We start from the raw sequence: 15,315 nt of genomic DNA on the forward strand, positions 1-15,315 counted from the left end.
TCCTTTCATTCTGTAGGGGTGGGGGTAAAGACCACAGGTGGTATGTTCGGTGAAACACCCCTAGAGTCGTTTAGTTCAACACCTTGACTCGTACGCTAACCTCAATTAGATCATATGTAATCAGAAACAAATGGGAGAAACTAGTCTCAATCCTGCAGGATGATTACAGATAACCTTCGAAAGATATATTGTTCCTTCTGTCACAAAGATTTATTTATAGTTAATAATAATTTAATTATTATTAACAGAAGAATAAAAACATATGATTTCTAGAAAATCATATGTTTCGAATCCTAATATTTTAACTAAGTCACTGCAAACGATTAAATGATATTATTGCAAAATCAATTCTGGAACAAAAACTCTGTGAAATTAAATTGTAAATTTAAAATTACCCATTAATATGGATAAGTGGTTAGCGTTGGTGAGAGCTGTTATTTTTAGAACTGTTTCGAATCCTTTGTAAAAAACTTTTAAAAAAATTAAAATTGACTAATTTTGCTTAAAAGCTCAGTTCTTTTTAAAAGTTTAAAATTACGTAGCTAATTATGATGTAATATTTTTTAGTTTTATAATTAATTTCTATAAATATCATTGTAAGGAATTTAGTAATGAAAAAAATAATCAAATAAACGTTATGTTATATTTTCATGGAATTTTTTGTGAGTAACACAGATTCTGTATTTGTGAGCAAAGAAAGGTTGAAAGTTGATAATAATATATTTATTCGGTAAAACTGCTAACTGCTTTATAACTGATATCGTAATTTAATTAATAATAATAATAATATATATATATATATATATCATTAATTAAATTAAATAATTGTGTTAATAGTTCTCGCTGAACTGAATAATGCGTAACATTCTATTCTTCAACATCAAGGAACTCAAGAATTAATGACTTCATCAATAACATTTTGTTATCAGAATTTTCTTTAAACATTTATATAGAAAGTGCACAATTCCATTATCGTTTCATGCAATAGTGTTTTTGAGTTATAAGACATTAAAAAGAACGCTCTGTTTAAATTTTCTGACACAGCAGAGATGGCTGCATTAACTTTCTTTTAATACAAAGAGGAAGCTTTGATTCTTTTGAAAACATTTTGATTAAGAATTACTCAATACCATACTTTGAAATTAATATCATTGATCAGTTAATTATAATCAAATATTGATCAGTCTTACTTTGAATTAAATTAATTATACCTGAAAGATTTTTGTGAACATTTTTTATCCCTTTAAAAATATCTTACTTTTTACTCCATAACTTAAACTAAAATCATTTGGATGTGCATTCGAGTTGCAAGTCAACCTGTTGTTTTCGTTTAAAAAGAAAAAATGTTTCTTTAAAAAAAAATTGTAACTGTCGTGAACTTTTACAATTTTGTCAGATTTTTAAAATTTTTAGCTCCTTGTCATGTTTCTAAACCAAATAGAAGACATGAAACATGTTCAATTCACGGTTTCGTTCTGGAACTTGTCATAGTGTCAAAAAAGTTCCTGCTCACAGTGTACACCACAGTTACAACAAAAGATTAAAAAAAGGACATTTTTGAATAAAAAATTATACAAAAAAAGCAAAGATATCGCAGTTTATAGTAATAATGACAAATATTAAAAATTAAAAAATGTATTTAATATGAATATATTTACAAATGATGTCACTAGAAAAAATGCAGCAATTTGCTTAAAACAGAAAAAATTGAACCAAAAAGTTAAGATTTTGCAGTTTACATTATAATCACAAAATATTTAACATAAAAAAATAAGCATTTTATATACAAATATTTACAAATGATGTCAATAGAAAAAATACAGCAATTTGCTTAAAACAGAAAAAATTATACCAAAAAGGAAAGATTTTTCAGGTCACAATAACAATCACAAAACATTAAAAATTGAAAAATACAGCAATACGCAAATATTTACTAACGATATCAATAGAAGAAAATACAGCAATTCACTTAAAACAGCATATAGCTTCAGAACATCTTAGGATTACAATTCTCTTTCATAACTCCACAAATCATTTAAAATAAACAGATAAAAAACTTAATCACTTTCCTAAATTTTTAATAACTGATTTAAATGAATTTTAACTAATAAAAAGAAAATTTTAAAAGAACTAATTTAAATTAATTTTAATAACTAATTAAATGAACTAAATTTTAAAACAAAAAATTAATATGGCTGATCCATTCATACAAATCTACATACAATGAATTAATAAGCCAACATGTAACATCCAAGTCTTAATTATCCTTATTTCGACTCACACGAACATGACTGTATACCGTTCGTAATTAAGAACTAAAAATTTAAGCGTAGCAGTAAGACTCATGTCCAAATTGTAGGTTTGTGCAAATATAACACACTTTTTTAAAACTACCTTTCTGTTCAACTATGTGATACTCAGGCTGATGTGATGCTTCAGAAAAAGGCCATTTTCTGGTGTGTAACTCTTCCTGGCTAATGGCCTGGGCAGATAGAAATGCCATATCTATACATTGAGTAGGGATATTAAACTTTCGGCATTCATTAGTTACAGTATTTTTTTGTGATACAGCTTGGATAACTTTGTCTTCCTTAATTTTATTCAACATCAAAGCCATGCAGGTTCTTGCATCTTCGATGCAATCATGCCCACCAATGTCATTTTGCACCACAAGCTTTAGTTTTTCGTAAGCTAGGTCTCTAAGCTTTGGCTTAGAGCCATCACTCCTTGCGAAAACAACAGATGTGTCCACTATATTAGTGTGAGTCAGTCTTAGACATCGGAGGTCTCCTTCAAGTCCATGTCCGATTAATATGCATTCGCTGTGAAGCAGGTTACCTAGGAAACTTTGTACATCACTAAGAGTTGTTGTTACTCCAAGTAAATCTTCGGCCTTTATGCCACTAAATTTGGTGCAATAATCAAGGATTTCATCTTCAGGTTGTACGAAGGACTCGTAAATTGTGAAGCCTTCTTCATTAACTAAACCGACTTTTGCAACTTCCAATCCTTTAATAGTGTAAACCATTTCGCAATCTAATGCGTAGACTCCACGAAGCTGGTGTGCAAGGCGCTTTTCACTAGTGCTTTTGATCTACGGCTTGAGCAATGGATCTCCACAAATGTGTAACGGATACACTTTGCATCCAATCGAAGAAGCGTGTCTTTTACAGCACTTGAAGATGGATGGATGGCCAGGACATTTAACTACTTTATCTGGATGGTAGTAACATTTTTCGTTCACCGTGTATTTTCCCTCTGGTGTGACCTCAAATCTTTTTCGGCACCTGTAGCATTTCCTAACAACTGTTCCATGTTCAGAAATCGTGGCTCCCTTAGTCAGCTCGTGGGTGAGTTTGTCAAAATACTTCGAGTCCATTAGATATTTACCGAGATAGGTATATATTTTCCCCTTGGGCAGATTCAAGTCTCCAAACTCCTTGAGGGTTGATGTTGCTACGCTTCGATCTAAAAGATTCAAAAATGAAAATTTCATTAATAAATCATAGCTATTCAGAACAACTATCGAACAAACAGAATAATTCGGTACAATAGAAAAAAAATCTAACAAATGGAAAAACTTTGTAGATAAAGAAATTAAATTATGCTTAAAAAAATTGAAAACTATGTTAGCAGCGTTGAAACTAGTACAATATGTGCCACTTAAATAAAGCCAGATTATTCTCGTGCTATAGCTTAACGTAAAGGAAACCACTGTGAAACCAATATGTTTGTTAAGAAAGTGGATATTCTAACACATATTTACAGGAAGCATTCAGTCCTTATTCTATCTGGATAGGAAACGAAGATAAAAAAAATTCTGCAATCAGGGTCTGGGTATTTAGCAATACCGTGGATACAATGCATCAATATTATGCCGAGTGCAATGATGGTATACCTCAATTCTGCCCCAGACTGAAACTACCCTTTTTGGTATACAAACCCTACTGAGGATAGCCCCCACCCCAAAGTTTTCTTGGGGATTGAACTTAAGGAAAAGAATAAGTATGTCATTGATTACGCGCAACCTGTTATACAATATCCACCACTCACAAAATTTTACGCCATAAATTAAAACATTTTTCTTGCTGGAAAATTGTGGCTAAAAACATCAATTTTCCAACAAATGGCAGTGAAAGGGTGTCTAGCATTTTTTGCTAATTAATAACCTTCAGACAGTATGAGAGAGAGTCCATCTTTCTGTATAAGGGAGAAGAATGAATGAAGTCGAACCTGAGAAATTGATTTTTTTCACATTTAAAATTCAATTTATCAAGAAATATTTGACCAATTTTGTTCAAATTTTGTTTTATAATATTTCAAATAACTTTCTTTAAATGGGTGTAAGAATTTTTAAGTCCTTAAAATTCAAATTTTCTTCGATTTTTATTGAATAAAATAATAGATAATTAATATAAATTATCTTTTACATATAATTATTTTTGCATAAACGAATTTTATATTCGCTTGCAAAAGATTACTATTCGCTTTAAAAGGCCTCTATGGTTAAATACGCAAAAAATAAAATCCAAATCCGCCGAAGGAAAGGTATGTTCATTCAAGGAAAGTATACGATTTTGTACCTGCTGTTTTCGTATGCTGATTTCGTAGCTTAAAATACTGTTTGCATAAATAATTTAGCATTTTTAAATTACCCAACTGAACCATTAAGTTTGAATCCCAGTACATGAAAATTTGATCATTAAATCAAAAGTTATTACGATTGATTTTTCTGCGTATTGTTTACATAGGTATATACCATATATGGCAGTACTTTTACTTTCGTTACTTGTACCGCCGGTACAAGTAAAAAGTACGTACTTTTACTTGTACTTCGTTACTTTTTTCTAAAACTCGGTAAGCTTTCTAAAAAAAAAATTTTAAAAAAATGCTGTCAAAATGCAATTATTTTGCAAAATGAATAAAAATATTAATTAAGAAGTTATTTTCATTCATTTTCGAGTTTTATGCATTTGCTTAATACATTTTAAATAAAAATTGTTGGATTTTGTTATTACGTTTTTCAATTTTCTTTCTGATCTCACTAATAATACATTTTTGTCTTAATACATTTTTTACTAAATACATTTTTACCTAGTACATTTTTTCCTAAAATTATGTGTATGCCCGACCTTGTCAAACAAAGCCCAGTCAAATCTCTAAGAACTTCGGAACTATTTGTGCTACTGAAAACTATTTTACTATTTTAACTCTTGAAAACTCGAAGGTATTAATTTAGCCGCTGATACTAAAATTCGTTTACAAATTTTAATCATTCCGTTTGGCAGAAATGTTCGGAAAATGATTTTCTCGCATGACTTCAGCATTAGCCATTCTTACAAATAAAACTGTAAACTGTTCTGTTTCAACTTATACTGCACATTCAATTATTTTTTACCAGCTCAAAGATCACAAAGCTATCTGAAACCCCATGTTTGCTTTGTTTATTTTTGTGCTTTTAAAACGCGTTTCTATAGAGTAAAACAATTTTAAATCAATGGTAATTTAAATAAATAAAAATAATAAACTAAAAATTAAAATCAATAGATAAAATTTCTTTTTAGTGCAAATCCATAACAAGTTTGATATTAAAATTATATTTGATTTTAAAATTATATTATACGGTTATATCATAAAATTATATTATAACATTCCGCCGAATTTGAAAGTAAATTAATGTCCATAACTTTCAAAATTAAATATAATTAAATAAATAAAACCAATTTTGCAAAAACATTGAAGAACATAAGAATATTATTCAATAAACTTTTAGGTTACTTTGAATTTTCGATTTCCTAGAAATGTACTTTCGAATCGTTACTTTTTTTGTTTAGTACTTGTACTTTTACTTGTACTTTTTACTCGTTACTTCTTAAAATAAGAACTTTTAATTTTTACTCGTTACTTTTTTAAAAAATACTTGTACTTTTACTCGTTACTTTTTAAAAGTAACGTTGCCATATATGGTATATACTAAAAGAATTCTACCCTTTTGATGTTCTGACATTGCTATCTAGAAAATAATGCATTGCATCTTATGCACTTTTTACTCTGTTTTGTCTGAGACCAATCACCGTTTTATAGGAAATTGCAAGGGATTGCTGTTTTAAATTCTTTTGAAAGAAGTCATTATTATTAAAAGAAGTTATTATTGATGCCATGAAAATTACAATAATAGGAAAAATCTTTTGAGTAAACGCTATTAAGTACTTTATATGTAGTGCATCTTACAAATTAGCTATTACATGCATGATGGTTTTTAGAATCTCGAAAATTGTGCACTTTTTCACGTAACTTACGTTCAAAGCTTTCCTTATCAAACAAATCCGTTTCCGTCAGTATAAACAAAACTGAATTTACAATGTGAAAAAAAATTAAAAGGGGAAAAAAACTTATAATAACTTTAAATCTAAAGATTGCATTTTCACGTACTAGGAATCAACTTTTATAAATCTAGGACAAAAATGGATATTCTCTGAATAAATATGACCTTTTCCTTAAGCGGATTTTGAATATTGACCTTCAAAATATGGCGGAAGGTAGCCTCAATCTGGAAAATACGGTCCCTTTAGTTTAAGTAGTGTAGTTGAAAAATAGGCCTCTTAATTGTATTTTCTTTTTGCGTAACTCAAAGAATTCAACTTTTCATTTTTCAACAACTATTCGACTGAGTTCCTTCAAATTTTGTATTTAGTCATTTAATTGAATTGTATTGAATAACTAAAATAATAAAAAACATCAAATAATAATTATCTTTGAATAATAAAGAAAAGATTTATAGCTGATTGCGAAAAATGTATGATATTCTTCATTGGATACGAAGATATAGCGAAATACGCTGACACTAAGTTCGATATCAAGGAGCTCAAACGTTTAGCCACTCTAACTATTGAAACTATACTTTCCAGATAACGGCTTAAAAAGTCAAGATTCCAAAAATGTATTCCTTAAAAAGTTCGTTATTGCGTCAGATGTCAAGGTTTAAAATATCGTGTGCATATATAAATTAGCTTTTTGAGATTATATCTTTGAACTGTTAAGATTAAAGATTTAGTACAAGAAAACTAATCATTAAATCAAAAGATAAAAGAGGAGTTAACTTTTTAGTATACTGTCAAGTTAAAAAATTCTAAAAACAAACAAGTATAGAGTTTCTCCTCTTCAGAATAGCATTATGCATAATTTTATTTTTATATAAAATTTTTAAGGAAAAAAAATCGCTGAAGTTCAAACAGTTCTCAATTTTTCCCCCACCTAATCAACGAAGCCTTTATATAATTAAAGCAAAATTCATTATTTAAATAATAAGAAGCGTTAAGATCATTATTTAAAGCCAGAAGGGCAAAACAAAACAAAACGTAATAATTTTTAAACAAATTGAAATTTTGAGAAAAAAAAATCCCCTTCAAGTTCTTAAATAAAAACGATCCTTTAAGAATGTTGAATTTCAAGCACTTATGTGAGATTTAGAGTGGGAGCCCCACGCAGTATTTTTTCGCAGCAGCAATGGCAACAAAAAATGAAAAAAAATTACAGCAGCGAAATTGCAACAGCCGTGGCAGTGTCGCTCACGATTTTTAAACATAGAGAGAAATAAAATTTCCGAAAATAATAACAATAATAAATAAAAAGATATTTTGAAATTTCAAATCTATCAAATTCAAATATCTCATAAGCAAAACTATGACAATTGAATTTTATTCTTAAGTTTTATCTTCATTTAACTGTCCCCGTGAAAGAGATATATAACATTTACACTTACTTTCTTTATTAGCTGTCATGATTCAGCTCCAACTATCTCCTGTAATCTCTAGTACGGAATTTCTGCAAAAATAAATAAATACAGAATAAGATACAAAGCAAATTTTAAATACAAGCATCCTTCAGTACATAGTAAACGAACACAAATTAACTACAAATATTAAATTATTATTACTATGCATCTATGAATTATTACTGAAATACATAGATTACTATGCATGTAATTGCTCTTAAAACACACCTGGACTCAATATTGAGTCTATGTGTACTGCTTATTTTAGCCAGAGTTAAATTCAAGGAGTTGACCATATAGACAAAATAATGGAAACACTTCTATATTAATAAATTTTTTAATATTCCTCAAGAACTACTTAAAAAATCTTTTTATGACCTCCAAAGTGTTTAGATTATGCAATTTCTCATACTTATCAATGAAGTTTAATGCTTTTAAAGGCTTAAGGGGCCGACAATAAATTACAAAAAGAAGATAGTGTTTTTGATCACCCTATTCCAAAAAAATGTAGTAATAAATCTGTTGTATTTATTTTGATCATTTGATATTTGTATGTTTGATATTTTTATTATTTTGATAATTTGTAGCAATTATTTTGATTATTGTATGCAATAATTCCGTGAGTCTGGCTTAAATATTTCTGGAGATATGGGCATAAAATAATTTTTTGTCTCACTTTTTTTGTTGGTGCTAATTTTGAAAATATTCAATAAAATTAAAGAAAATTTTTAAAGCAATTTAAAATTAGTTTGAAAACCATTGCTTTAAATTAAAATCAGTAAAATTTTAATAAAAATTCGTTTAAAATTGCACAAGATTTGAGCAATTAAAATAGTTCTTTAAAAGTGTTGGGAAAGAAGTGAAATTTGTTTTTCTCCTTAATTTTGAAGAGAATCATATTTGGCAACAAATAAAGAAAGTCCGTTTTGAATATCTTAAAAGTTTCAAAAGTTTCAGGCAATTTTCTAAGTAGTGTAAGTCTTTAAAAAAAAACTCAAGGTGATGAGCAGTTTTCTACCATTCTCCAATTATTATTTTGTATCATACGGCATAAATAAATAACGAGTTATAATGCCCTACAATAAATGTTCATACACTGAAATATGTTTTTATAAAGAACGAAAACAGGAGAAAGGAACTATATTTTTATGATGAGAATTTTTATCAATGCCGGTGTCAGTTTTAATAAATCTTATTTAGTATACAATGATCCTTGTGGAAAACTCCATATCATTTTGAGCTTCTTTAAAAAAGTACAAAAATTACTTAGAAATTTTTTTTAATTTTTAAGATGTTCATTAGGGATTTTTCTATTAATTACCATGTCTTCAAAATTAAGAAGAAAAAATAAGTAAATTTTCCGCTGATGCGCAATATAAAAGAACTACTTTACTCATATCTTTTGCAATTTTGAACGAATTTTTTCTCAAATTTTAAAGCAAAAATTATTTTAAGTTTTATAAGAATTTTATGAAATATTGGACCAATAATTAATTCAGGAAATTGTATGTTATTAATTTTAATTTTTAACCTCCTATATAAAGCTAAAGAATTTTTAATGATAATATTATTATTTCAATTTATAAGCTTAAAATTTTTATTAGTTTTAAACTCCTTATTTAAAAGTTCAACATAGAATTTTTACAGAAGATTACATAATTATTGTTAGCTATGTGTATGGGGGTAATTACAAATTTTTTCTGTCGTTTCTTAATTGATCGATCAATTGCAGAAAAATTAGTTGACTTGTTATTGTTGCTCAAATTTTCCTTAATATTGAAAACACAGTTTTTAAAGTAATAATAAACAGCCCATTATTCTGTTAACATAAAGGTAAAGAGAATCTATTTTGATATCTTTAAAAAAATATTGAGAAAGTATTTTTGAATTTCATTAATTTACTTATGGTAAATGGTGGTATGGTATGAATTATGGTATGAATTTTGTGTTAATTTCCTAAGTTTTAATTAAATCCCTAACTTTTCTATAATATTTAAATTACCAGAAATAATATGTTCAAGATCTTTATCAACAAATTCAAAATAATTTTCTTCTTCACAATGACAATCATAATCGGATAGATTAATTTTCCCTAAATTTTTGTAAATATCATTATAATTAAAAATAGTTATATCAATAGATTTATTATAATCACAGCTTTTGAATTAAGTTAAAATCTTTTATTGGAAACATATCTTTTAAATTTCCAAAAATATCATGAAATTTAATTTAAAATAACGTTTTGAAAGTTAATAACAAAATATAACTTACTCATTTTAGCTTTCACAAAATTGAAACAGAAAATTTTGAAGTGTAAATCAATAAAAGAAAAGATAATAATAAGATTTTGAAGTCTATATACATCATTATTCTAAAGGGAAAAAGCAAAATCTTTTATTGGTTTAATATTAGAATGTTTATAAAAATCTTTTTCCATATTAGATTTAATTTGTCGCTATTAAGAGAGTTTTTATTACTTCCTGATGCCCTGTTTACCTCGATTTGTACGCTTATTCTTAGTGGGGAAAAAGTTATTAAGTTGAGGAGTTATTACAGTTAACCTGTGCATGTTGGAGGCTATCATTTACTCCATACAGCATAATTGTTTTGTATAAAAGCATGTAATAATTTTCGTTTTGCAGTCTTAAATCAAATTATTCCACTATTTCTAAAATAATAATTTTGACTATGTCAAAATTTTGCTCTCTAAAATGATTCAATTCCAGGTAATTGATAATTTTATTACTGTCTATATCTAAACGGTGTCAATTATTCGAATATTAAGATACTGACTGGTTTGTCCAACACATTTCATATTACAAAAACCACAGGTCAACATATAAATAACATTTTTAATTTTACAAACAAATCTGGAGTTACCGTTATTATGAATTATATGTTTTTTGTCAATATTAGGATAAATTTTACATCTTTTATCACCACACGCTTTATAGAACGGAAAAATTTCGGGTAACACAATACAAAAACAAAAAAGAAAAAGGAGATTAACAAGGAAAATAAAGAAAAGTAATAAGAAGTTTCATTTAGTGCGCGTGAAGTACACGTACATAGAACCTATAAAATAAGTTAAAATACAAAGAAAGCAAGGAAAATATTTTTTAAGGAGATGAAAAAAAAATGCTGGTAAACAAATTAAAATTTAATATATGTATATTAAATGTATCCGTATTTTGTGACACTTGAACGCTGTGTGACGTTTTATAGACTCATGAAATTTCTGAAGAGAAAAGTTTAATTCATATGCATACCAATGATGAAATAGATTTGCTAAAAAAGCAAATAAATTCAGTTTAACGACTGTGACAGAATTTATTCATTCATTTAACTACTCTAAGAACTAGTATCAGATAATTTTTTAAACAAACTGTTGAAACACTTAGAAAAAATAAGTAAATTATCATGATTACTAACGTCAAAATACAACTAATCAATTTATTCGAAATTTTATTAAAATTGTGTAAACATAAATTTTCCTTTTTGGTGCTTTTATAGAAATTTTTATTAACGTGTTTATAATTAGTTCACTAAGTTAAGATACGCCTGAAACTAGCTGGATGTAAAATTTCTAACCCCTCTTTTCCTATTAGCTAATAAATTTCACAAACATTTTAACGTATGAAAGGTTTCATAATAATTAGGAAATATAACTAGAGGTTCTCAGGAAATAAACATGGCTTTAGAAGAAAATAAAAAGATCATATAATAGCCATAAATAAAAAATTTAACGAAATAGTGGCGGAACATGGTGTCTAATTAACCTAACAGAAGAATAGAATTCATAGGTTAAAATAATTAATTTGATAAGCAAGATATATTATTTAAGATTATCAAATTTATATTTTGAGTGAATAAAATATTACTTCAAAATGTAATAAGTGATTATAGAATAAATTATGGACTTTTAAAGTAGTTAAAGCATAAATCTGTCAGACTATCTCACCTTACATTGCATAAAATTAATTGGTTTCATAAGAAGAGTAAATACAAATCAACTTAGATTTAAAAAAAAAAAAAGAGAGCTCTGGGTAAAACATGAAAACACGTGGAAAATTTTGAAAAAACAAACAAACAATAAAATAGTAACGCCGTACTCTTAATTAAATAAAATATAAATACGAACATTAGGAAAAGAAAAACTCACCCCAATCTAAAATAAAATATCTTCTTATAATGACTTCTTTAATTAAAATGTACGTAAAAACTAATCCAAATGAGGACACAACACTTAGAAAACTTCACAGTTAAATAACTGAAAGACCTTAAGAGAAGTGAATCTTTAAAAAGAACTCCAACGAATCAATTACCATTGGCTAAGAATTGACACTAGGTGGGGGGGGCATAACCATTATTATTAGCTACACAATAACTTAGTCATTGGAAGCAAGTTATACTGATAAGAAGAATTTTCCAATCAAGTACATCCCCAACCCGTGTGGTCTAGAATGTTAACTTATATCCCCCCCCCCCAAAAAAAAAAAATAGCATCGTTATATCAATTTTTTATTTTAAATATATTAAATCATCTTTTTTTATAAATAATTATGCCTAAAATTTGTCAGACATAGTAATTTGTTTTAATTTGCTAGGTGCGTGTTTAATTCAGTGTCAAAAACAGAGTGAAAAAGTTGCATTTTTAAATTGGTATTCATTTTTTTTTTTTTTAATCCTACAAATATAATTGTTAACATATTCTTAGATTTGACATATTATTTTATATACTTATTCTGGATGGTTACATTAAAATTTATAATCGTCGATGAATATGTTAGCATGATTAACATAGCAAGAAAGAGAGTATAAAAACGTATTGTGCATTATATGTATTAGCTATATATATTATACTACATATATTAAAAAATCTAAAAAGTTTAAAAAAATCGTGGTCTAAAACTGATTTGCCTTGTTAACAAGAGAAGTAAGGAAATTTTGCTTGTTATCAACATAAAATAAACAAAGTTATACCAGTATTTATCAGTAAATTATTTATTTCACTTTTCACCTTCTATTTCAATTACTGAGATATTTAATATGCACTTGATGAAATTATCTTCAACTTATTATTTTAATCAAATTTCTCTTTTTTTATCAAATTTTTATTAAAATGAAAAATAACAAGTATAATTGTCCTTTTCAGAGTAATAATCATATTCTTAATTAAAAACTTAGAACTAAAAGTGATGTTTTTTTACTGAAAAGTAATCGCGTAGTATAACTTTATTTTGTAACATTTTATAATGATCACAATGATTAACCATTTTACAATCAATAAGCGTAAAGCAAGTTATTGGTTTTTAGTAAGTCATATTTACTTTAATAATACATTTTATGTAAAATTCTGTCTAATCAACAAATGCAACTAAAATAATTATTATAACATAATTAGTTGCAATCGTAATATATGAGATTGTAACAATTGTATCAATTAATAAAGAATAATTGTAACAATAGAAGCATAAGTTTTCAACACATACAGTCAGTACAGAGCTAGAATGAAAATAAAGACAAAATGAAGTAAAAACTAAAAAGCGAATTATTTTATTAATAAAGTTTTCTTTCGTGCCTTTATTCAGTTATTATGGAAACAAGCTCGCCATACTCATATTTCTATTTTGTTTAGAGAAGGATTAATTAGTCAACAACGTTTGCTGTAAGGATCCCTGTAATCTGGGATTACAGTCTAAGAGTCGGAACCTATATCTATAGCATCAAATCTTCGTTTATAGAAAAACATTTCTGGATTCTTTAACTGAATTGCCTTTAATTCTGATTTATGAATCTGCTGTTCTTCAAGAAACGAAAACATAATTGTGGGGGTCGGTATCAAATAGGGGGCAACAGAACGTCCTGGTTGAACAAAATAATGAAAATATTGTTTCCGGTCGTTCAAATATTTCATAAGCACCTAGGGTTGAGAATTGCTTATTTTTGCTTACAAGATGAAAGGGGGGTTTGAGCAATGCTTGGGTACGACATTAAAATCTTTTTATTTTCAATATACATTTAAAATGCGAAAAAAGAAAGTAACAAAAGAAATTACAGCTGGATTATTTTCAGATGGATGGGAAGAAAGTGGAAAACGTCCAGAAGATTAAGAGTTCTGATACTAAACTCAGTGGTGCGATAGCCCATAGAGGGCCATCTCAGTTTTCTTGACCTTGAGCTCTGGGATGCAATAGCAGTTGTTCGGGCTGGGTGGTCATCTGAACACGGAACCCCCAGTGTTCTATCGTAGTCCCCCAGCATGCTTGGTACTCATTTTATTGACTCACTGAAGGGATAAAAGGCTCAGTTGACCCAGCCCTGTTCCAGCTATCTGGACCCAAAACCAACTCTCCCCTAATCCTCAATCAATCTTTAACTGTCAAAATTAGAGCTGGGCTGAGGAATGAAGATGAAGCTTGTAGAGGGTTGCTAGAGGAGTATCTGTATCCCTAATCATTCCCACAGAGTTTTTTTTTTTTTTTTTGGTTGCAAAATACTTTTTATTTACAAGTTATTTTCTTAATATTTCAAAAAGTTATTCTTGATATATGTAAAAATGATTCAATTGCAGACAATTTATCAAAAATTAAGTAAAATAACTCTATGGTTATCACTTAATGTAAACGGTTTTTCAAAACCCATAATTGTCTTTTAATTATATCTTAATTTAGTTGATAATTTTAGTTTGTAGTTACTTAATAAAAATTTATGTTATGTTATGAATGTTAGGCTATTAATTATTTATTAATTATTACTAAATTCTTATCAGCATTGTGTAATGATTTTTAAATAAATTTTATTTTAGATTGTGAGCTGGTATTATTGTCCGTATCTTTTCAACTCATTTTTGCTTCATAGTATTAAACGTTTTAGTGCTAGTTTTGAACTCTAAGCTTATATTCTGATTTGCTATAATTATAAATGTCTAATTAAAAATTTAATAAAATATTTGTATTTAATATTCTTATGATTTTCAACTAATAAGTTCTCAATAGTTTTTATGTTGGTTTACATTTTTAGTTTAATTTATGAGCATTTTAATTTTTCATTTTAATTTACGATAACAATTCATTTTAATTTACGATACTCAAATTATACCAGTTGGCATTAGTAAGTGTAGTGGTAGCTCCCTCATAAATTTTTAAAATTACAATTTTTTTTAAAATTTTATTCTTTAAAACCTCTAAACGTTATTTTTGATTTGAATAAAAATTAATAATTTCAGAAAATGTTTAATAATTTTACCAAATAATTCTATGCTTATCTCTCTTATGCTATTTATAAAACCATATTTTTTTTCTTCATTATTTTATTATAACTTAATGATATAAATGTTAATTTCCTTCAATTTTAGTTATTTCGTTTAATTTATGTGCAAGAAAATTTTTCTTAATTACAGTGTATTTTATCAAAATTTTATAAGAAAATTTATGGAAATTTTCAGTTTTTTTCATGTTAAAGGTTTTCATTATCGTTTCAAGTTTTTTTTTCAAAACTTTTTTTACATAATTTACATTTAAACTACTATTTTATTAAAA

The 15,315-nt window shown here is 27.2% G+C and overlaps 1 protein-coding gene across 1 annotated transcript; it reads right to left on the reverse strand.

The window, feature by feature from the left end:
* Positions 1-1,784: 1,784 nt before the first annotated feature.
* On the reverse strand, positions 1,785-12,083 carry LOC122272967 (uncharacterized). Its single transcript, XM_087160398.1, has 3 exons — positions 11,937-12,083; positions 7,763-7,824; positions 1,785-3,468 (listed from the first exon to the last, which is right to left on the reverse strand). Exon 3 carries the CDS (start codon positions 3,026-3,028, stop codon positions 2,324-2,326), a length of 705 nt encoding a protein of 234 aa, XP_087016524.1. The 5' UTR covers positions 3,029-3,468; positions 7,763-7,824; positions 11,937-12,083; the 3' UTR covers positions 1,785-2,323.
* Positions 12,084-15,315: the final 3,232 nt, after the last annotated feature.

This window comes from Parasteatoda tepidariorum, chromosome 4 (assembly GCF_982258835.1).
Source record: "Parasteatoda tepidariorum strain Cologne lab strain chromosome 4, Ptep-v5.0, whole genome shotgun sequence".
Lineage (NCBI taxonomy): Eukaryota > Metazoa > Arthropoda > Arachnida > Araneae > Theridiidae > Parasteatoda > Parasteatoda tepidariorum.

Coding starts and splice junctions, on each gene's coding strand:
- LOC122272967 (XM_087160398.1), bottom strand. CDS start 3,028: ATGGTTTACACTATTAAAGGATTGGAAGTTGCAAAAGTCGGTTTAGTT.